Here is a 23,931-nt window from a genome sequence, read left to right as displayed (position 1 = left end):
GTATTCGCAAAAAGAAAAGGAGGGCTTGTGGCACCTTAGAGACTAACCAATTTATTTGAGCATAAGCTATGCTCAAATAAATTGGTTAGTCTCTAAGGTGCCACAAGTACTCCTTTTCTTTATACAAAGCTAGGTTGCTCTCTCTGAATGCAGCATTATTGTTTTTTTAATCTATTTGGAGTACAGAATTGATCCAGAAACAGAATACAGAGGAGCTATTTAAAAAACCCAAACCTCTTTGTAGTACTGGCCATTGACAAGCCAAAAGTTTTTGAAGGGGCGAGCCTGGCAGGGAACATGGTCACCCACTGAATGCACACTGGGGAAGCTGGAACACTCTGAACAATACTCTTCTGAGCCTGTTTTTCAGTGTGCCACTGAAAGGGTTGTTCCTTTGTTCCCTTGACACTAATTGATTTAAGACCGTATTTACCAATGTAGCATCACACAGACATACATCTGTCATTTCAAAATTAACGAACTATATTAAAAAAATAAAGTTGGAACTAATTCAAACTCTCTCTTGCTTTCCATTCCTATCTGCTAACTGTTAACCAGATTCTAAATTAAAATCTTTGATATGAACATAGACTCTGTTCGTTAGAAGCTGACAGATCCAGGGCACCTGCTGGGGAGAACACAATAAAACTTTCATTGACATTGAAAGGTGAATGGATCTACAGTCAACCAAAGATCCAGCTGACCCATTAGGAACCACTTAGTGCATTTTCTGGAAGACTGATTCTCTAACAACATTATACATTTATCTAACAAATATGTGAAAGGCAGTTGAATTTATGAGGAATAGTAACTACTGTGGGAACAGTAGTACTAAAATCTTCTGTGGGTAGGTAGTGACAAAACCCTTTTTGTAATAGGCCAGCAATCGTATTTTATAACGAATAAGATAGAGATATTTGACTTTTCTGTCAAGGGAAAATCAGAGGGTATCTAGTAAGAGTGGGGTTAAATGTACATGCATGATGGGTAGAAATAAGGCTGGTTGTAAAATCTTGATGAGTTCTTCAACCTCTCTGTTGTCTCACATTCTGGATCCATCATGTGCTGTAATTATTTGTTAAATTATCAATAGAGAATTTTTTTGTTAATTGCAAGTTTTATTTTTTTAACGTATGCTGTCTAGTGAAATGTTTAAACTGGCATTGCTTCCCTCGTTAGTTTTTCAGCATCATGAAAATAAGTTCAAGTCCTCCTCAAAAGGACTCCTCCTTATTGTTGTCTCATTCTGAAATACATTTAGCAGGCAGTGTTTACTGGCTACCTTTCTTTTTTCAGTGAAGTTTGGAGTATTTCTTTATCGCCTTTTGTCCTACAATCAGAAAAATTATCTTGTGTATAACACTTTAATTTTTCTCATGTAGCTTGTATGTATATATAAAACCTTCCACTGAAGGCAAATTTAGCATGCTGGATTCTGTTTTTGTCTTACACTGATATTAACAGTGAGGAAAATGGCCAGTTCCCCGATGGATGTAACCTGGGAATAGACTCATTTCCGAGACTTTGAGACCTCTAGGGGGTGGGTGGTTTATACTCACAGGTGGAGAGTCTGGGTTGAGTCCCCTCCTGCCCCGTATTCCTGCTTCATGCACTGCCCACTGGCTCCTCTGGGAGAACAGCCTCCGCCAACTGCTACATCTCTCCTCTTCCTCTGCTCAGAAAGCAGTGTGGGAGGTGGTTTATACCTGCAACAGAGACTAGTGAGATGGAGCCCACAGCAGATCTCTGGCTGAGGAGGAGGTGGGATGTGGACCACAGCAGAGCATTGGGGCTGAGGCTGACCACCCAGCTGTGGGGTGACTCTTTGGATGGCTTTAACTTAGAGGTTCTGTGGGAGGCCTGGGAAGGTAGTGGAGGGCTCCATTTGAAAATGGGTGAGGGATAATATGGGATCATGAGTTTGAGGGGTCCAGGAGCAGACGAAGTGCACAAGGTGAGAGTCTACTTGTCCTCAGCCCTTTGGTATGATTTACTGAGGGTGCGTATACGCTCCCTGAAATTTAATCCCTCTTTACACTTTGAATCACTTTATTTGGCTTTCATAAATTAAAATCAAACTTCATTATATTGGAGGATGGACTTCCCTTAGCTCTGACCCAAGCTGTCACTCTGCAAACCCCAGTGGGATGCCTGGATGCTTGCTTTGTATGGAGGGCTGACTGAGTTTTAAGCAGGCGCTCTGGGTACTTAGCTCTGCTCTTGGTCTGCTTTATCTCGGTCTTTCCATGCCTCCTCACTTTTGGCATGATGCCTGTTCAGCATAGTTGAAGTGTACTTTATCGGTGTGTTTCTCTCTCTTTTGGGTGGCGGATAGTGTATACTCAGGACATCAGTCTATTTTGGTCCCTCCTCTTGAACTGGAGAGCAATGTGTCTTTGTGGTTGTCTGCTGTCAGTCAGTACAAAGTGCGGGTCACCTTCTGTTCTTACTCGGTCATGGAGATGTGCACCAAAGGCCTGGGAACACAGACGGATGTTCTTCGGGTAAGTGGACTTCACTTCTGCGTATACTAATGTACAAGTATCTCTCGCTAATGTTTTTAGTTTGTTGTAGGTCATCAGCTGAAAAATGAGCTCCTTCATGGAATCTCTGAAAGCCCTTGATTATGCTTTGCTTCTTGGCAAATGCTATAGTTGAAATTGCAGGAAGTTGTCACTTGCTCACAAATTTCAGAAAAAAAAAATCACATTTTGGATTTGGTGTTTCCATGCTTGATCTCAAGTAACAAGGTATTTTTATTTTTGAAATTTTGAGGAAAATACTCCGCAGGTTCAGTGAACTCGTTCTTTCTGAAAAATGAAAGCCAAAAATAAAACAGAATCCTGCCACTCATTTGTCAGTCCCTTCTTTTCCTATGTCAGAATTCTCCACACCAAAAGTTCTGAACCATTAAGTTGTCCATTAGCTGTTGCCACACAGACACAAAGACCAGAATGGACATAATAAATTGTACTCTGAGCCAGAACATAGCTCTAAATTTTGGCAATTGGCAAGAACAAAAGCTTACCAGTTGAAACCTGCAACTTCCCATCAGTTACAAGTAACATGGGTTTTTGGTGCGATACCACTTTTGTGAAAGTCTGTGTATATCCCACACAGACTGGTAACATTTTATATTTTGTCTGGTTTACAGACCTCTTCCCTTTAGATACATTGGGCAGCAGTTTCAGCATCCAGTGAGCATACAGAAAGGATGGCAGCTTGTGCAGCTTGGAGTGAGCTGGTTCATTAAGGGCGTATTGTTTTTTTAAAAACTCCCATCCTGTTCCCAGTTCTGAGGCACCTGTGCCATGGAGTAACACTGTACTCACCCTCAAAGCCTCTTTTTGAGCAACCTGAGCGCAGGGATCTCAATTTTCAAATATGGAAGTGGGTGACAGTGAGCTAGCATATGACAAATCAGGCAGCAGAGCCCTACAGGCGTGTTATACCTCCCAAATTCCAAGGTGCTGTCAGAATTTCACCTTAGTCAATCATCACACTCCTAAAAGTTCTTTTCCTTAAGCTAAATGTCAAAAGCATCCGTTTGGGTGGATACACAAGCCCTTGAAAATCAATCCAAATTTTTGTTGCAGTTTACACCAACACATCAATTTGAGCAGTATCCCAAATAAATCACCCACTGCATTTCTGATGGTTACCTGTTAGCAGAACTCATCGTAATGCACTGGGTAACCATTTATCGTTGCATATTTTTTGCTTGGCAAGATCTTTCTGGAGTATACAATAAAAAATCCATTATTTTGTACTTTTAAGGGAAGAATAAATAAGCTATCTCTCAATCTTTTTCTCTAAAGGTGGTAATTATACTGTAGTTCCATGTTCATCTACAGCACCCTTTTTCCCTTCTATGTTTGAGGGGAAGATTTCTGTTCTGAGACCCATAATTTGATTGAAAAGGAACTCGGGTCTATTTCAGTGGTAGAAGAGCTCACACTGAAGCAGTGATTTTACTACTCAGAATTGTAGTTGGGGACTTTTCCTAAGCTGGAAACATGCAGAAGCAAAGACCCAGAAGTGGGTACCTATTATAGTTGCTATCTTCAGAGGTTACTATCTTCGTTCATTCTTGCTGCTAATGCCAAAAAAATCATTACCATTAACCTGGCTGACAGTAGTAGACTTCCCTTCGCCTGGTAGTCTCGTTGTGATCCCTTTAAAAACGAAAAGGGGAGAGGTTATTGATTAGATATTATATTTTTAAGCATAAGTATATATTAATAGTATGTATTACATTTCCTAGGTCCCTCCTCCAGTATACACAGTCTTTCCTGACATTTCTAAAGTCAGTCTATCCCTTAATCCAACTGCAGAAGTAGGAGTCTCCTGAAATTGCTAATTTCTGTGTCATGAGGTATTGTGTTTTCTCCCTGTCTTCTTTCAAACACCCTCTCCAACAGATGAAGGGAGTTAACCTGTCCTGTGTACGAACATGTATGGTGGTGGCAGAAGAGAGACCAAGGATTGCACTAACACAGTCCTTCTCTAAATTATTCAAAGACCTGGGCCTCTCTGCACGTTCAGTGAGCACCACATTTGGCTGCAGGGTCAACGTAGCGATTTGCTTGCAGGTGAGATTGGATTATATTCCTTCCCTTCAGCTAATGCATATCAGAGAACTTGATTAGAAAAATTAAATACAGCTGTGTCTAGAATATATTTTTTCTATTGAATTTTATCAGTGGTTTGTTCTAAACCACACGCCTGTGTGCCTTCCTACTACTAAATCACTGAAATAAATTCTGAAGGTTTTTTCTTTCTTCTTTTTTTTTTTTTTTGCATGGCTGGAATGGGGGATTTTGAGTATGTGTCAGTCTTGCCCTTCTGCAGTGGTGGATGGCCAACTGAGTTAGCTTTTAATCAGTGCAAAAAGATGTATTATGACATTGTCCGCTATGAACAAACGGTACTAAGATAAATATGTACATTGCTATGGCTGTGCATCATAAATATTCCAAGCAATATCATTCTAGCTCTGTGGGAGTATGATTTAAACTTTGCATTTTGATAGTGGCTTATGTATATATGGAGCAAATTGGAGAGTTCTTCAGATAAGAAATTCCATGTTAAAGAGACTGTCATGTTGACAAGTTCTGCAATTTTCTTTGCATGCCATCTGGCTTACGGTATGTTTTTCAGGGCAAAGTATTAGTGTGGCACATTCAAAGACAACAGACTTTTTCCAGGAAAAAGGATAATCAGAGACACAGTGGATAGGCCTTTAAAATGCACAGCCCAGCATTCCTAGAGTCGGGAGGATTGCATTGAGCTGTGTCTTGTTTTGGTGGTTTGGTACTTCAGTCACAGCTACCCTTTTTTTTTTTTTTTGGCTAACTGAACTGGACTTAAATCTAGTTCTGTTCAACCACAGAGATATGGTGCTCCCTCTTCCCAAAAAGGGCAGTACATGTTCTTACAGAGCATCATGTGGCTATGAAGGGTTATAGTCTAGTAAAGTGGCAGATACCCCTATATGAAGACTGACTACATTAACTCTGTTTTGATAAAGGAAAGTTTCAATGAATCTGTCAGGTGTTAAGCCCCCTTCCTCCAAAGATGTATGCCCATGCTTAACTTTACGTACGTGGGAATTCCCACTGAAGTCAGTGGGACTAATCACATGCATAATGTTAAGCACGTGTATAACTGTTTTCAGGTTTGGGGCCTGAAGTTGTAAGTTCTTGCAATCAGCCAGTGAATGCGCATTGGAAGCGTTTCGGTACAGGTTGTTACTACACCTTCCTAAAATGTCAGCTACAGGCTGTGTTATATCTTTTGGGCATCTTTGCATGTTATTACTCTAGATGCTCCCACGAGAAGAGAGAAATAATCCTTAGCAAAAATTGTATGAATCTTAACCCTAAAAGAATACCATTCTTTAATTCTTTCAGAAGGGAAAGAGGTTTTTTTAAAAATGGTTTGACACATATTTGTAGTCTGATTTTTATAGCTGACAGCTTTTCAAACTCCTCTTTTCTCCTTCTCTCCATATTGCATCTCTAACCTTATGTGCAGAGTCTCTTGTAATTCATCCTTGCGAATAGATGTTATAACCCCAGTGAATTCAGAAGTGCACGTTGGTGTTCTGCACTTTGCATCCTGTATAAATACGTTTTCTCGGATAGGAGCTAGACAGGTGACAACCCGCAGAAGAAATGATTTATCAGTATAGTAGCAGCAGTACCACATAAGGAGAGCACCTAGTAATATTGCGGCATTTGAAGTTCTTGTGTTAAATCCCTCCAAGATAACTGACAAGACTCCAGATCTTGGATTGTGTGCCAGTAGCATTTCCTCTTAGCAGACTTCAGCTTCAGAATGGGCCATGCATGATATCACTTATTCTACGACTGAGAACCTCAAACCTTTTGAATATGCTGTGCCCAGTATAATTGCACTTTAAAAGAGCTACAGTGTCTTTTTTTGCACATATGAAGAAAGATTAATTAAAAGACCTAAATACAAAGGTAAAATAGGTGTAAATAAAGTAATTTAATGAACTTATTACATGGGAGAGCAAATAGATAAGTTACCCACACATATAGACACAAACGTGTGTTGTCTGTTTGAAAATCCCAGAGTAAGACTCAAGAGATACATAAAATCAAGAGTGGAGTGTGTAGAAATGTGATTGCGTAGAAGGGTTTTAAGTGCCTAAATAGGGATTTAGGAGCCCAACTTTAGACACCTTTTTTTTTAAAGTCTTGGGCAACATCTGTAATGACAAAGTAAGAATGGGAAAGGTTAATTTGGGCCCACTGAGAGTTTTTCCCCTACAACTGAAAATGAAGGCACAGCAGATATTCGCAAGCAAAATAGGGGAGGGAAGAGCCTCTGGAAATCCATACCCCTCACAGAGCCATCCTTTAGAGAGCCCGTATGAAGAGATCTGCTTGCTGAATTCATAAGTAGTGGGAGACAAAAGATTGTCTGATCCATGTTTTTTTCAATGGAAGTGTCTATTTTATGGACATGGACTAACCCCTAAGCACCTATAGTACTCCACAAATGTAAACAATTCCTATTTCTAAACTCTTCTAAGAAACCTGTCTAGAAGTGAGCAGTATGGACAGTGAAAAGTTCACCCAACATGCACTTCCTGACCACTGCCCACTTGTATTGAAAAGACTTTTTTAAGTTGTTCCTCCCCCCACCCCCCAAAACCCCACAACCCAAAACATTCTCATTCTGCAATGTTCTATTTAAGTGCATATCAATGCTATCCAAGCCAAGTATATTTGGTACTGTTTAGTATGGAAATAATACATAACATCTTCCTATCTTAACAGACTGATTTAAAGGTTCCTTTTGAAGCCATAAATAACATTAAGTACTTTTAAATAAGGTATGGCAGTAAGCATGCAGGTTCAGTGCTTTGTGAGATTTGTGCATGTTTCCCAATTAATGATTTAAAGAAAATCCATGTCAGTCCTTTCAAAAAATCTGAAATGGAAATTCCTTTTTTTTTTTGTTCTAAGATACAATGACATTTTGTTCCCGTTCTATTGTGTGTATCTCATGTCTCCTGTGCCTCTTTGTTTGTGTTTTTTCTTTTCTCCGTTTCTCACACTTCGCTGGCCTCTGTCACTTCTGTTTGTGGTCCCTCTGTCAGCCAAACAGGCTGCGCAAGCTGGCTGAACAGGTACAGTGATGCATGTGTGTGCTTGTCACGCCCTAAAGTCCTCCTCCCTCACTGCACACGCTGTACATGTACCCGGTTAAGGGAGTTTCCCTTGAAACTAGTCAAACGAATTTTTCATTTTAAAGAAATTGTATTTTGCTCACAGAGGTCACTTCTAGCTGAAGTACAAGAATTCCTGTTTGTTAAGCAAGCAGAGGTCACTGTATAGAGCACAGGTGTTTAGAGGAAGTGTTTAATGGTTCATTCCCAGAGATGGAGCTCACATTCTTAACCCGGCTACAGAGCAGCACTGTACTTACAGAAAACAACACACAAGATTTTTTATCAACGTTGTTACAGAGCACTAAGGCGCATTATTCTAAGGAAACCGCTGGTTACCGTTCCAGCCCTGGAATCTTGAGCGGATTACAAACTGTTGTCTTCTTATGGATCCTGGTCCGTACTAGGGTGGGTCTACACTGCAGCTGGGAGGTCTGATTCCCAGCCAGGGTAGACAGACTCATGCCAGCTCTGCTTGAGCAAGCATGCCAAAAATAGCAGCGTGGACATTGTGACATGGGCCGTGGCTTGGGGTGGCTGCCTGAGTCCACGCCCGCCAGCTGTGCTACCATGTCCACAGCAGAGCTAGCGTAAGCGTGTCTACCAGGTTGGAAATCTCACCTCCCAGCTGCAGTGTAAACAGACCCCTAATGCCAGGCTGTTTCCCTGTGTGGGGTGAAGGGGAGGGATGCAGCTGGGGAGTTGTCTAATTTTCAGTTTGTTGGAGCATAAACTTATAAACTGCTCCAAGTTTAAGCGCTATTGGAATTAAATGGTGCCTTGTGTGGCTCATCCACTGAGACTCAGGTCCACTGTTAGGTCTAGAAACCACTTATCAGAATTGCTCACAAGGTGGCACTTTCTAACTCCAGCAAAGAATAACCTCTCTCCCCGAGCACTCAGCTCCTGACAGTTTACAAAGAAAAGGTGTTATAGCCTGACTGGTTGTACATATTGATTACCAAAGAGTTTTGTTCTTTCTAGGATCATATCATTGGATATAGAAATTGAGTATCGGGAACAGGGTTATGCCTGCATAGTACGCGATCCTGTTTTAGAGGAGTGCATTAGTACCACAATAAAATTTGGTGCCTTGAAAAGTTTCCATGCATACATGAGCTGCTTCTGTGTTTACTTGTCAGTTGTATGAAAAACCAAAGCTGCATGGTGGGACTTGGCGGTAGGAAGAGCTCTTTACTGTACTCACAGTATAACAGAGACAACACTGTGTGTCAGTGAAAGACAGAGGGTGATTTGAAAAACAGAAACAAGATTTTTTGGTTTATGTTAAACTTGTCCGTCCCCTCCTCCCCCCCTTTCTTCTTAGGGAACTGCAGGACCAGATCCAACAACAGTCTACGTAGACATGAGAGCACTTCGACACGACAGGTACACGTGATAACACATAGCAGTAACCCCTGAAACACTGCAGACAAGTCTGTTCATCCTCACCACATTGTGCTTTATACTGAAAGGTGCTCGTCAGCTCCTGATCCCTCCACCCTGGAAGTGTCCCAGCCTGCCCCTCCCACCGCTTCTTCTGCCCTCTTGCATCATCTCTAATTTCTGCATACTAAAACAAATCTTAGTGTTTGGATCACAGTCAAAATATTATGTAACAGTATTTGTGGTCCTAACTTCAACCAGCTCAGCATTTGAGCAAAGCATCTTAAATTGCAATAACTTAATCTCCCCTTGTCTAGTTCATTTCTAGGGCACACACTGTCATACTATCATAGAGCCGGATGTAGACTCGCAAAGAGAGATCAGTCTGTTGAGACCAAATTCAGCCCCTGGAATAGAGAGATGAGTCTGATATCAGGCAATGGGAGTGATGTCTGTTTGCCTCAGGATTGAATTTGGCCCCTGGAGTTGGGGGCAGGCGGGGGGCTGTTTTCTTTATGCCCTTCTGTTTGTTGTTTTTCCTGCTACACCCAGCTGTTGGCCTCTTGGCATGTACTTGCACACCAGCTCAGTGCAGGTTATGCTACAATGGCATTTACTTTCATCCTGGTTTGCCCGTTTGCTTGCTAAATTCTTCTTGACATTTAACTTGCACTATCATTTACATCACCCCTGAATTTGGTCATGAGAGTTTCAACAAAGGTGATGTTTCAACTGTAGATGAAATTTTCAGCTGGCCAGATCTGTGGAGCCCACCACTCATACAAGAAGCTGAGAGCTGCTTCTTTGTTGAGTTAGGTGAGGCTAGAATGGTTGTAGTCAGTAGGTGCCAGTGTCCTCATTTGAGCAAAATGACATCAATGGGATCTGACTGGAAGAGATACATTGTGGCTTGGCATTTGGTGCCCTTGGCAGTTTGGAATCTAGTTGAAACAGTTGCGAATGCAGTTGCTGTGAATTTCTAGCATTGCTTTTGAAATGAGTTTTTGGTGTTTTGGGGCACTCCTAGAAGGCCAGGACAATATGGAGGCATTGTGGTCACCACTGAGTTCCCAAAGATGGCTGGGGTTCACTAACTGCCAGCTACCACAGCCAGTGAGCACCGTCATGGGCAACCGAGCATAGGCGTTGACAGAAAATATAGGTCAAGGAAAGGAAAACAAAATTATTTAGTAGAGAATAAATGTAAACCCACTTGCCCATTTTTAAAATGTCGCTGTGAGACCACAGATAAATCTTTACTGAGCAAAAGCATTTTCCATTTACCTTTCCAGGGTACGTTTGGTGGAGCGGGGTTCTCCACACAGTTTGCCGTTGATGGAGTCTGGAAAGGTAAGTGGATGGCTTTTGTTGTAAAGCTGTCTCATGAACTGTTTTCTCAGTGTTCAGCTTCTTTGCTTGGATATAGCTATCTCGAAAATTGCTTAGGGAGTTAAATATGTTTTTCTAAGTTGAGAGGTGAACTTCATGCCATAGAAATAGAGCCCCCAGAAATTAAAAATAAATTGTTTTAGCCAAGTTAAAAGGCAAGCTTCAGGAGTTTAACTTGGGCACAGTATAGCTACACTTGCGTTCCAGCTTCTGTTGTAAACCCTTCCTCTCCTCTTTTCCCCCTTACATGTTCCAGCAAACGTTATTTTTGGCTAAAATATTCAGCGCTTAATCTCAGTCCTGAGGTAATTTTTTTCTGGAAGTTGGAGTATAATTGGCTCATCTGTTGTTTTCTGCATGTGACAAAATAATAATTGGTTTCCACCAATCTGGAAAGGACTCTTGGTTTGACCATGTGGGTGGGTATGATCTACCCAGATGTCCTTTTCAGTGTAATGGATTAACTGCATATTAGAAATGTTTGCATATGTTCTGATCGGTAATATGACCAAACAGCCCAAATCACTGAATTGCTTTTGTTCAAACTTTGCTTGATTTGTACATTTCATGAGATCTAAGAAACAAACCAAGTTTAAATAAATCAGTTCGATGGTTTTAAAGTTTAAAAGCATGGGATGGGAATTGAATGGATTTTTAATTTGAAGCCACCATGTGAGATTCTCACCCCAGCCCCTTTACCCTCCATACCCCTTTGGAGATCCTGCCTTTACTTAGCCTCCCTGTCCCGGGGCTGCATCGGCTCCTGGAGCAGCCCAGAATCAGGATAGTACAGTGCTGGCTTATAGCCACCTTAGCCTCTGCCCCAGTAATGTTAGAGGCACAGCACAGACTCTCGTTCACTTATCTAGGGTTAAAGAAACCTCATACACTTTTGCAATCACGCTTTATAGAGAACAAGAGGAGTGAGAGAGCCTAGAATTAATCTCTAGTCAAAGTATCAAACGACTGAGTTCACCGAGAGAGGTGAGTTTAAAAAATGAACATGACTTTAACATTACGATATTTGTTTCCTGTTGCAGATTCTGCCTGGCGTAAAGGTTATTATAGCACACACTGAAACTAAGGGACCTCTCGGAGATTCACATTTGGGAGAGGTAAATGTTGATAACATCACTTTGTCAGACAGAGATTAGTAAACCAGGATAGCTGAAACTTTGTAACAAAACCAAGGAAAATGTCAACATGCCTAAGCAGCTTTCTGCATGCCCTGTCTTTTCCTCCATTCTGAACTCTGAGGTAATCCGTGCTTGCTTACTGACCCGTATCTAATGAGCAGCCATGGGTGGTAAAATAAATGTCCCACCATTTCTTTAGCGTTGCCTGCCCCCATCAGTGCAGAGTATTGGCTTAATAGTGGTATTTCCTGATTTTATACAGATCCCTGTGTTACAAACAAAGAAAGCATTTTGTGCTATTACATACAGTGGGGCTCACTTAAACTGGAAGCCCTTTTTGATGGAAGAGGCCTGTTAAAAGACATTCTTTTCCACGCACCAAACTGAAAGAGATCCATTTAAGTGAGCTCTGCTGGCCTCTGAAATGTGTTTTTAGTTGCATGCAATGAAGATGCTGTATTTCTACTACTTTTAATTTTATGTGCACTGGAAGTTTGTTCTCTTTAAAAGATCATTCTTGGCAGTTCTTGGGCACCAAGATTATCAGTGGGACAGATTTCTGTTCCATCAGGAAATTCTTCTGTCTAAATATGGAAAATAACAGTGTCTGTATATAATGCCATGGGTCCCTCCTGTTACGTTTTGTGTCCTAGATTTGGGTGAGTAGTCCACACAATGCTACTGGTTATTACACAGTCTATGGAGAAGAGGCACTGCACGCTGACCACTTCAGCGCTCGGCTGAGTTTTGGAGACACACAGACAGTATGGGCACGGACCGGGTACCTGGGCTTCCTGCGCAGGACGGAACTGACTGATGCCAGTGGAGGTGAGATAGGAAACCAGGTCTTGGTAGTGTCACCTAACATACAGGGGCATTTGTTTGTAACTCCTTATGTAGCTGAGCAAGCAAAGAGTAAGTCTGTATTATTTATTTGTATTACGGTAGCACCTAGGAGCACGGACCAGGCCCCATTGTGCTAGGCGCTGTACAAACACTGCCCCAGGAAGCTTACAATCGAAGTATAAGACCAAGACACAGTATAAGATGGGTACAGACAGATGAGCAAGTAGAAGAAAATGATGAGTGTGTTGGCTAACCTCGACAAGACAGACATAGGGTGAGGGAAGGGGTAGAACACACCAGTAGAGAGAACGATGCGATGGCAGCAAGGGTCATGTTAGTTCCACAGGGTGTCCCCCGCCCCGGTGGGTTTACTGAGGAGGGGATCAGCTAAGTGGAAAGAAAAGAGAACAGACTGGGTGACTTGGGACAGCGCAGGGGAGACAGGGACAATGTGGAGTGAACATGGGCGGCCCGTAGCATAGGCAGGGGGGATGGCTCTGCCTCCCCCAACAGCCCTGCGTTGCTCCACCCATGTGCTGCCAGAAGGCCCCTCCTGCTCGCTGTCCACTACTCGGCAGCACAAGCAGGCGGCTCCTCTTCTGGGAATCCTGCTGAAGCGAGGGTGGCTGACCGGCAGCCAGGATTTGGGGTGTCTGGGGCCGCCCAGCGCTGGGGGGCCCCTGGTGGTGGGGCCGCCAGCCCGGCACTCTGGGGATGGAGGGGGGGCCATGCGCCACCCAGCGCTCCAGAATTGGTGGGGGGTCGCCTGCTGTCCAGGGCTGGAGGCGCTTGGGCAGCCCAGGGCTGGGGGGGGCCCTCTGGTCTTCAGCAGGGGAAGGAGGGCGAGAGGGGCAGGACCTCAGGCAGAAGGGGCAGGCTGGGGCGGGGGCTAGCCTCCCCAGGCCCGTGATTCACCCACCACCCATGGGAGTGAAGCCGAGGGGGAGGAGGAGAGTGAAGCAACAGCCAATCAGCACAGGGCAGAGAAAGTCAGAGAAATTTCAATCGTCTGTGGAAAATTAAGGCCCCTATCCTGCAAGATGCTTCAGTGAGAAATAATAAATACTCAGTTTCCCAGGAATTCGGGCCCTTAATGGGCACATGTTCATTGAATGTAATGATTCTGAATAATGAGGCAAAATAGGTAATGCATCTGCCCACTGTACTATTTTAACAATGTGACCATCTTCCTTTTTATTTTGGATTGAAATTGGGAGACTAATAGCACTGGCATATCCGAAGGATATCACATGTGCTACTCCAGTCAGCTCTGCCAGGCACCGCATTCTTCACCTGCGGATAACTCACATTCCAGTCCTCATCCTGAGATTTCTACTTATACCAAATTATCTGGTGCTTCTGGAACGTGCACAAGTGGGAACATTTTCCCCGTTCTCCAGAGGTGAAAGCCTACTACACTAACCCCACTGTAGCTGATCCAATTTACAAAATAGTGTGAATCTGATAAGTCTCATTCAACATCTGGTACCTGTTGTCAGCTGTCTGGAGTAGCTCACAACCATGAGGGCCTGTCTCGGGGCAGACTGTCAATAAACAAGGGCAGACATCCTAAACTAGGGGTATGTTCTAGAATTAGATTTCACCAAGCCAATAACAAATGTGAACTCCTGGATCACTATACCAGTCTTACTATGGAGTCACAGACAGTCCCCTTAGCCTCTCCAGTCTATCTTGCCACCCAGACAAAAATCACAACACATTAGGTTTTTCCCAGTCCTAAGAGACCAGTCATTCACCCCGGATCAATTGGTATTCCAGACCTTACACCAAAGACAATGCTGGCAGCCAATTCTATAGTAAACTAACTGAAGGTTTATTTAGCTAAGAAAAGGAAATGAGTTACTGAAAGATTAAAGCAGGTAAAATATATTAATAGGTGAGTCATAGTTTGTAACTCAAAATGGTGGTAGAGATGTAATAAATTGCCAGTCTACCAAAACTTATTTCAAGGTACCCAGAATAACTCTGGAGATCTCCACTTTGCATCTGGTACACTTCCCTGTCCAAGATAGTTTGGAGATTAAGGATCTTTCTTTGAATCTATATTTATAGTATCTTCACACAGAAAGCAAGCTGACCGTGTCTCTACCCACCTGGGTTTTCCCTTTGTTGAGGATGGGTGAGAAATGCCACTTGCTTTGAAATTAGCATTTTGTGTTAAAGTCCTTAAGTCTTTCATTAGCATTTCACAAGATTTCTTTGATGGGTAATTTAGTTACAAGGGTATTTGCCATGTAACTGTTTGCTATTACATTCTGACAAGAACAGCTAAGTAAAAACATTACAAGTAACATTCCACTAGTTTTTATGAAGGTTGAACATCTGAATACACACTTATACATTTAACACTTTGATCTGTACTAACACACAAGTGAATTGACCTGAATACACTGATCTGACCTGGTCTGCCACGTCACACCTTGTATCAGTGGGTAACTCTGTATAGTTCAGCACATCTCACCTTGAGTCACTAAGAGGAGCACTGAGCTGGCTCCTAAACTCAGGATGCTCTGCCATTTGGGAGGACTGTCTATTACATGCTGCTTCTCCTCATCGGAAATGGGCAGTGAAAATGTTAGGCCAGCTGATTAATGTACGTGCATGTGAATTTGAGACTTTCTGTTCTTCACATTCATTGATATCCTGAATGTCTTCACTGTTTCCAGAGAGGCATGATGCCCTGTATGTGGTAGGCTCCTTGGATGAAACACTGGAGCTGAGAGGAATGAGGTATCATCCCATTGATATTGAGACCTCTGTGATCAGAGCGCACAAAAGTATTGCCGAATGGTAAGAGGTTCAGAGCTATATGCATTTTCAGTTAAGAAATTTTTCTGTGTCCTTTTTCTTTTTTTAAAGCATCAAAGCCCAGGTTTTGCAACCGAGAATGCTCTGTAGGCGACTTGCCAGGAGCCCTCTCACCCACCTTATTTGCTTTTGTCTGACAGAAATAAAAAGAGAATAAATTGCTTGTTAGATCAGTTAGCTGGGAGTGAAAACAAAAAATGTAGGCCTGCGCAGAGCAGTTAGAATCGTAGAACCCCAGGGCTGGAAGGGACCCCGAGAAGTCATCAAGTCCAGCCCCCTGCACTGGGGCAGGACCAAGTAAACCTCAACCATCCCTGACAGGTGTTACTCCAACCTGTTTTTAAAACCCTCCAATGCTTTAATTACCCTTATGGTTAGAAAGTTTTCCATAATATCTAACCTAAATCTCCCTTGCTGCAGATTAAGCCCATTATTTCTTGTACTACCTTCAGTGGACATGGATGAAACAATGGATCACTGTCCTCTTTATAACAGGCCTTAACATATTTGAAGACTGTTATCAGGTCCGTGCCCTCCCCCCATCTTCTTTTCTCAAGACTAACCATGCCTTTTTTAACCTTTCCTCTAAGGCTTTTATCATTTTTGTTGCTCTCTTCTGGACTCTCCACATCATTCCTTAATGTGGCACCCAGAATTGGACACACTACTCCACCTGAGGTCTCACCACTGCTGAGTAGAGCAGGATAATTACCTCTTGTCATATGACATATGTCATATAACATATGACACTCCTGTTAATACTCCCCAAAATAGTATTAGCCTTTTTCGCATCTGTATCACATTTCTGAGTCCTATTCAATTTGTGATCCACTATAACTACCAGATCCTTTTCAGTAGTACTACCACCTAGCCAGGTACTTCCCATTTTGTAGATGTGCATTTCCTTCTTAAGTGAAGTGTTTTCCACCTGTTTTTCCTGGATTTCATTTTGTTGATTTCTGGCCAATTCTCCGATTTGTCATGGTCATTTAGAATTCTAGTCCTGTTCTCCAAAGTGCGTGCAATGCCTCTCATCTTGGTGTAATCTGCAGATTTTATAAGCATACTCTCCACTGCTGTTGTCCAAGTCATTCATGAAAATATTGAATAGTACCAGACCCAGAACTGATCCCTGTGGGACCCCAATAAAGACACCCTCCCAGTTTGTCAGCGAACCCTTGATAACTACTGACTGAGTACAGTCTTTCAACCAGTTGTGTATCCACTCCATAATAATTTCATCTAGACCACATTTCTCTAGTTTGCTGGTGAGAATGTCATGTGGGATTGTGTCAAAAAGCCTTACCAAAATCAAGATGTATCACATCTACTGCTTCCCCCGTCCACTAGGTCCATAATCCAGGGAAATTAGATTGGTTTGATATGATTTGTTTTTGACAAATCCATGCTGGCTATCCCTGATAATCCCATTATCCTCCAGGACATACAAATTGATTGCTTACTAATGTGTTTCAGTAACTTTCCAGGTTTTGAAGTTAGGCTGACTGATCTGTAATTCCTTGGGTTCTCTCTGTTCTCTCTGTTCCCCCTTTTAAAGACAAGTACAGTGTTAGCCCTTCTCCAGTGTTCTAGGACCTCTAGGAGGTCTCAAAGATAATTATTAATGGTTCTGAGATTGCTTCAGCCTTGAATACATCTCACTTATCTAATATTCTTGTCAGGGTTCCTTCCCCACTATGAACTCTAGGGTACAGATGTGGGGACCTGCATGAGAGACTCCATAAGCTTATTCTTACCAGCTTAGGTTAAAAACTTCACCAAGGTACAAACTTTGCCTTGTCCTTGACCAGTATGCTGCCACCACCAAGCGTTTTAAACAAAGAACAGGGAAAGAGACCACTTGGAGACGTCTTCCCCCAAAATATCGCCCCAAGCCCTACACACCCCCTTTCCTGGGGAGGCTTGAGAATAATATCCTAACCAATTGGTTACAAAATCATCAAAGACCCAAACCCCTGGATCTTGGAACAATGGAAAAATCAGCCAGGTTCTTAAAAGAAAGATTTTATTTAAAAAAAAGAAAGGTAAAAATCACCTCTGTAAAATCACGATGAAAAATACTTTACAGGGTATTCAGATTCAAAACACAGAGGATCTCCCTCTGGGCAAAACCTTAAAGTTACAGAAAACAGGAATAAACCTCCCTCTTAACACAGAGAAAATTCACATAAAACAAAAGAGAAACTAATCCGCCTTGCCTGGCTTACCTCTACTGGTTGCAATATTGGAGACTTGGATTAGGATGGGTTGGAGAAGATGGATTTCTGTCTGGACTCTCTCAGTCCCAAGAGAGAACGAACAAACGTGAACAAAGAGCACAAAACAAGAGCCTTCCTTCCCCCAAGATTTGAAAGTATCTTGTCCCCTTATTGGTCCTTTGGGTCAGGTGCCAGCCAGGTTAGCTGAGCTTCTTAACCCTTCACAGGTAAAAAGAAAAGGAGTACTTGTGGCACCTTAGAGACTAACCAATTTATTTGAGCATGAGCTTTCGTGAGCTACAGCTCACTTCATCGGATGCATACTGTGGAAATTGCAGAATATCATTATTATATACACAGACACCATGAAACAATACCTCCTCCCACCCCACTCTCCAGCAGGGGTGGGAGGAGGTATTGTTTCATGGTGTCTGTGTATATAATAATGATATTCTGCAATTTCCACAGTATGCATCCGATGAAGTGAGCTGTAGCTCACGAAAGCTCATGCTCAAATAAATTGGTTAGTCTCTAAGGTGCCACAAGTACTCCTTTTCTTTTTGCGAATACAGACTAACACGGCTGTTACTCTGAAACCTTCACAGGTAAGAGGATGTTGCCTCTGGCCAGGAGGGATTTTATAGCACTGTATACAGAAAGGTGGTTACCCTTCCCTTTATATTTATGACAATTCTTTAATCTGTTCTTTCCCTATTTTGGCTTGTGTTCCTTTCCCCTTGTTAATATTAATTGTGTTAAGTATCTGGTCACCATTAACATTTTCAATGAAAACTGAAGCAAAATAGGCATTAAACACCTCGGCTTTCTTAATATCATCAGTTATTAGCTCTCCTTCCCTGCTAAGTAGAGGATCTATACTTTCCTTTATCTTTTCTTTGCTCCTAATGTATTTAAAGAACGTCGTCTTATTGCCTTTTCTGTCCCTTGCTGGGTGTAACTCATTTCATGCCTTACCCTTTTCGATTTTGTCCCTACGCGTTTATGCTATTCTTTTGTACTTGTCCTTAGCAATTTGTCCAAGTTGCCACTTTTTGTAGGATTCCATTTTGACTTTCAGGTCACTAAAGAGCTCCTGGTGGAGCCATAGGATACGTCTACGCAGCAAAGAAAAACCCACGGCTGGCTCATGCCAGCCAACTCTGGTTGCGGGGCTGTATCATTGTTGTGTAGACTTCCAGGCTTGGGCTGGAGACCCGAGTTCTGGGCCCCTCCCACCTCACAGGGTCCTAGAACCTGGCTCCAGTCTGAGCCCAGACGTCTACACAGCAATAAAACCGCCCTGCAACCCAAACTCTACAAGCCCAAGTTGACTGGCATGGGCCAGCCGTGGGAATCTAGATTGCTGTGTCGACATACCCATATTGGCTGTTACTATTCTTCCTGTTTTTCCTTCGCATCGGGATAGTTTACAGTTGTACCTTTTTAATATGGTCTCCTTGTGAAACTGCCAGCTCTCCTGAACTCCTTTTTTAACCTAGATTTTCTTCCCATGGGACCTCACCTCCCAGTTCTCTCGTTTGTTAACGCCTGCTTTTTTCAAGCCCCTTGTCCTTATTCTGCTGCTCTCACTTCTTCCTTAGAATCACGAACTCTGTCCTTTCATGGTCACTTTCACCCATGTTGCTTTCCACGTTCAGATTCGCTACCAATTGCTCCCTGTTTATCAGAATCTTGCCTAAAATGGCTGTCGTCCTGGTTTTTTCCTCCACTTTCTGGAGCAAGAAGTTGTCCCCAATACCTTCCAAGAACTTACTGGACATTTTGTGTTTTGCCACATTACTTTTCCAACAGATGTCTGGGTAGCAAATTCCCCCATTACTACCACGTCTTATGTTTTGGATATTTCTGTTGTTTGATCTAGAAAGGCCTCATCCAGCTCCTGATTTGTGGTCTTTAATAGATCCCTGCCATGACATCGCCTCTTTTTCTCCCCTTTTATCTTCACCAGGGACTTTCAACTGGTCTGACTCTCACATCTTTCTGGTCCTCAGAACAAATGTATATATTCTTGATGTATAATAGGTATCTCCACCCATTTTACCGTGCCTGTCCCTCCTGAATAACCTATTCCCCTCTATACCAATATTTTAGTCATAAGAACAGCCATACTCGGTCAGACCAATGGTCCATTAGCCCAGTATCCTGTCTTCCAACAGTGGCCAATGCCAGCTGGTTCAGAGGGAATGAACAGAACAGGCAATCATCAAGTGATCCATTCCCTAGGGACACTTCAGAGCATGGTTTTGCATTCCTGTCTATCTTGGGGCTAATAACCATTGATGGACCTATCCTCCATGAACTTATCCAGTTCATTTTTGAACCCTATTATAGTCTTGGCCTTCACAACATTCTCTGGCAAAGAGTTCCACAGGTTAACTGTGCATTGTGTGAAGAAATACTTCCTTTTGTTTGTTTGAAACCTGCTGCCTATTAATTTCATTTGGTGACCCCTAGTTCCTGTGTTATGAGAAGGAGTAAATAACACTTCCTTATTTACTTTCTCCACACCAGTCATGATTTTATAGACCTCAGTCATATTCCCCCCTTCGTCTCTTTTTCAAGCTGAAAAGTCCCTGTCTTATTAATCTCTCCTCATACTGAAGCTGTTCCATACCCCTGATCATTTTTGTTGACCTTTTCTGTACCTTTTCCAATTCCAATATATCTTTTTGAGATGGGGGTGAGCAGAACTGCACGCAGTATTCAAGATGTGGGTTTGCCATGGATTTATATACAGGCAATATGATATTTCCTATCTTACTATCTCTTTCCTTTTGATTCCAGCATGGTTAGCTTTTTTGACTGCTGCTGCTGTTTTCAGAGAACTATCCACAATGACTCCAAGATCTTTCTTGAGTGGTAACAGCTAATTTAGACTCCATCATTTTATATGTATAGTTAGGATTATGTTTTCCAATGTGCATCACTTTGCCTTTATCAACATTGAATTTCATCTGCCATTTTGTTGCCCAGTCAACCAGTTTTGTGAGATCCCTTTGTAGTTCTTTGCAGTCTGCTTGGGACTTAACTATCTTGAGCAGTTTTGTATCATCTGCAAATTTTGCCACCTCACTGTTTACCCCTTTTTCCAGATCATTTATGAATATGTTGAACACCACTGGTCCCAGTACAGACCCCTGGGGACCCCACTGTTTGCCTCTCTTCATTCAGAAAACTGACCATTTATTCCTACCCTCTGTTTCTTATCTTTTAACCAGTTACTGATCCAGGAGAGGATCTTCCCTCTTATCCCATGACAGCTTACATTACTTAAGAGCCTTTGGTGAGGGACCTTGTCAAAGGCTTTCTGAAAATCTAAGTACACTATATCCCCTGGATCACCCTTGTCCACATGCTTGCTGACCCGCCTCAATGAATTCTAGTAGATTGGTGAGGCACGAGTTCCCTTTACAGGAAATCATGTTGACTCTTCCCCAACAAATCATTCTCATCTAGGTGTCTGATAATTCTGTTCTTTACTATAGTTTCAGCCAGTTTGCCTGGTACTGAAGTTAGGCTCCTGTATTTGGCGGGATCGCCTCTGGAGCCTTTTTTAAAAATTGGTGTCACATTAGCTATCCTCCAGTCATTTGGTACAGAAGCAGATTTAAATGAGAGGTTACATACCACAGTTAGTAGTCCTGCAATTTCACATTTGAGTTCCTTCAGAACTCTTGGGTGAATCCCATCTGGTCCTGGTGACTTATTACTGTTTAGTTTATCAGTTTGGTCCAAAACTTCCTCTAATGACACCTCAGTCTGGGCAGTTCCTCAGATTTGTCACCTAAAAAGAATGGCTCAGGTTTGGGAATCTCCCTCGTATCCTCAGCCATGAAGACCGATGCAAAGAATTCATTTAGTTTCTCCACAATGGCCTTATCATCCTTGAGTGCTCCTTTAGCATCTTGGTTGTCCAGTGGCCCCACTGGTTGTTTAGCAGGCTTCCTGCTTCTGATGTACTTAGCAATTTTTTTTATTACTTTTTGAGTCTTTGGCTAGTTGTTCTTCAAATTCTTTTTTGGCCTTCCTAGTTATTTTTACACTTCATTTGCCAGAGTTTATGCTCCTTTCTATTTTCCTCACTAAGATTTAACTCTGCTGTTTAAAGGATGCCTTTTTGCCTCTCACTGCTTCTTTTACTTTGTTGTTTAGCCCTGGTGGCACTTTTTTGGTCCTCTTACTATGTTTTAATTTGGGGCATACATTTAAATTGAACCTCTATTGTTGTGTCTTTGAAAAGTTTCCCTACAGTTTGCAGGGATTTCCCTACAGCAGTGGTCCCCAACCTTTCTGTGGGAATAGCACATTCCTATTCCCAACAGACTATGGCGTGTGCCAAGCACCCCATCGCTGAAATGCCGCTGAGAAGTGGCAACGGAAAGAAGCCTCGCTGCTGAGAAATGGCAACGCTTCTCGGCGGCATTTCGGCGGGCGGTTCTCAGGTAGCCACGCTCAGCGGCAGCATTTCGGCGGTGCGGTGTCCTGCGGGCACACACAACTGCCCCAGCGGGCGCCATTGCACCCACGGGCAACGTGTGGGGACCCCTGCCCTACAGCTTGGTGCTGTACCTTTTACTTTGTTTAACTAACTTCCCCATTTTTGTGTAGTTCCCCTTTCTGAAATTAAATGCTACCATGTTAGGCTGCTTTGGTGTTTTCCCCCGCATAGGGATGTTAAATTTCATTATGTTATGGTCACTATTACCAAGCGGGTCAGCTATATTCACCACTTGGACCAGATCCTGTGCTCCACTTAGGACTAAATCAAGAATTGCCTCTCCCCTTGTGGGTTCCAGGACTAGCTGCTCCAAGAAGCAGTCGTTTAAGGTGTCAAGAAACTTTATCTCTGCATCCCATCCTGAGATGACATGTACCCAGTCAATTGGGGGATAGTTGAAATCCCCCATTATTGAGTTTTATTTTTATCGCCTCTCTAACCTCCCTGAGCATTTCACAGTCCCTGTCACCATCCTGTCAGATGGTCAGTAGTATACCTCTACTGCTATATTCTTATTATTCAAGCATGGAATTACTAGCCATAGCGATTCTGTGGTTCAGTTTGGTTCATTTAACATTTTTACTTCATTTGACTCTATTTTTTTTCACATATAGTGCCACTCCCCAACCAGTATAACCTATTCTGTACTTCCGATATATTTTGTATCTTGAGACTTCTCCAACCAAGTCTTTGTGATATCAGTTAAGTCATAATTTAGTTTATGTACTAATACTTTCAGTTCTTCCTATTTATTCCCCGTTCTCCTTGCATTTGTGTATAAACATCTAAAATGTAGAGCAGGTTCCCTCACTGGTTTCCCTCTTGTTGTTCCTCTAACCCTACAGTAATTCTCCATGACCCCAACATCCAACCCTCAGTTAACGTCGCCTGTTTTTCTAGTTAGTGGAATAGCAAACTTTAACTGGCCTTCTCTGTGGGCTGGTCCTCCATAACTAACATATATTGTAGCTAGTGGAAAGGCAGTCTAAGCAATTTGTGCTACATTTATCTTTGAGCTACGCTATATGTTTTGCGCCTTCTGCATAACGAGCATAAATTTCACATGCTTAGTTAAATGATCAGTTAAGAAAAGAACTTTTTTTAAAGTTGCATCCAAGTAGAAACTTTGAGAATTGCTTGTATCACTACTTGATTTGAAAATTATCAGTAAATTTGTGTAGCCTTTAGTTTTGGTGTATACTTTGTGGGCTTATCAGATACTTCTGTACTTTTACCAATGTATTAAGCATGCAAAATTATTTGATTTTACACATTTTTTTAATTCAACCTCTTTTAATGTACTTTTACTCCATAGTATGCCATAAAATAAAATGGCACACGTCACAGAGGTCAGGATGGTGGGGAACTCTATAATTAGCTGCAAGAACCCTATCATGAAAACCCCCCGTTCTCTTAGCTTTCCCAAATAGTTGTCTTTGGAAACTGATATTTCCCATGTTTGATTTCTGTTCAAAGGTGATATTTGTGATTGAAAGTTTGAGGAAAATGCCTTCATATATTTGATTTGCAGGAAAATGGAGGTGAAGGTAGGAACTACAGTTCTGCCACTAAAATATTCTACCTGCTTTCTTGAGCATGACTCCAGCAAAAATGGCTGGAGCTTGGAAAACCAAAGCCATCATTGAGAGAGTCCTCCTCATGATTTGGAAAGAACCGCTTGAGTGAGCTAGGGCATTTGTAGCTGGCATTATGAACGTGTGCAATGGACTTCCCATGTTAAATCCGAAGGGCATGCGTAGATTGATTCGGTGTGCATGGATCAGCAGCTTCGATTGTGAATACCTCTCAAAACTGGTTAAAAAGGAAGCAGTCAAGCTTTGCCCAACTGCAGCCTCTCAATCTGTATGTTCCAACTCTGGAGCCACCAGCTCTCTTCTTGTTTCC

General features: G+C 42.3%; 1 protein-coding gene across 5 annotated transcripts in view; it reads left to right on the top strand.

Annotated features, from left to right (window-relative positions):
* Window positions 1–23,931, top strand: part of DIP2A (disco interacting protein 2 homolog A) — a 237,154-nt gene that overhangs the window by 208,885 nt on the left and 4,338 nt on the right. For 2 of the 5 annotated variants that reach the window (XM_037912377.2, XM_037912374.2), the window contains 8 exons: window positions 2,336–2,504; window positions 4,422–4,592; window positions 7,634–7,663; window positions 9,030–9,091; window positions 10,381–10,438; window positions 11,518–11,592; window positions 12,267–12,441; window positions 15,147–15,270. In XM_037912377.2, the coding sequence (XP_037768305.1) occupies window positions 2,336–2,504; window positions 4,422–4,592; window positions 7,634–7,663; window positions 9,030–9,091; window positions 10,381–10,438; window positions 11,518–11,592; window positions 12,267–12,441; window positions 15,147–15,270 (864 nt within the window). Of the gene's footprint in view, window positions 1–2,335; window positions 2,505–4,421; window positions 4,593–7,633; window positions 7,664–9,029; window positions 9,092–10,380; window positions 10,439–11,517; window positions 11,593–12,266; window positions 12,442–15,146; window positions 15,271–23,931 lie in introns of those variants that run through there. The other 3 variants (XM_037912376.2, XR_005227324.2, XR_005227325.2) reach the window with 3 other exon arrangements.

The sequence above is a fragment of the Chelonia mydas genome, chromosome 11 (genome assembly GCF_015237465.2).
Source record: "Chelonia mydas isolate rCheMyd1 chromosome 11, rCheMyd1.pri.v2, whole genome shotgun sequence".
In the NCBI taxonomy this organism is placed as follows: domain Eukaryota; kingdom Metazoa; phylum Chordata; order Testudines; family Cheloniidae; genus Chelonia; species Chelonia mydas.
Note: the sequence above shows the minus strand (reverse complement) of the source record. Positions and strands in the feature narration are given on the sequence as shown.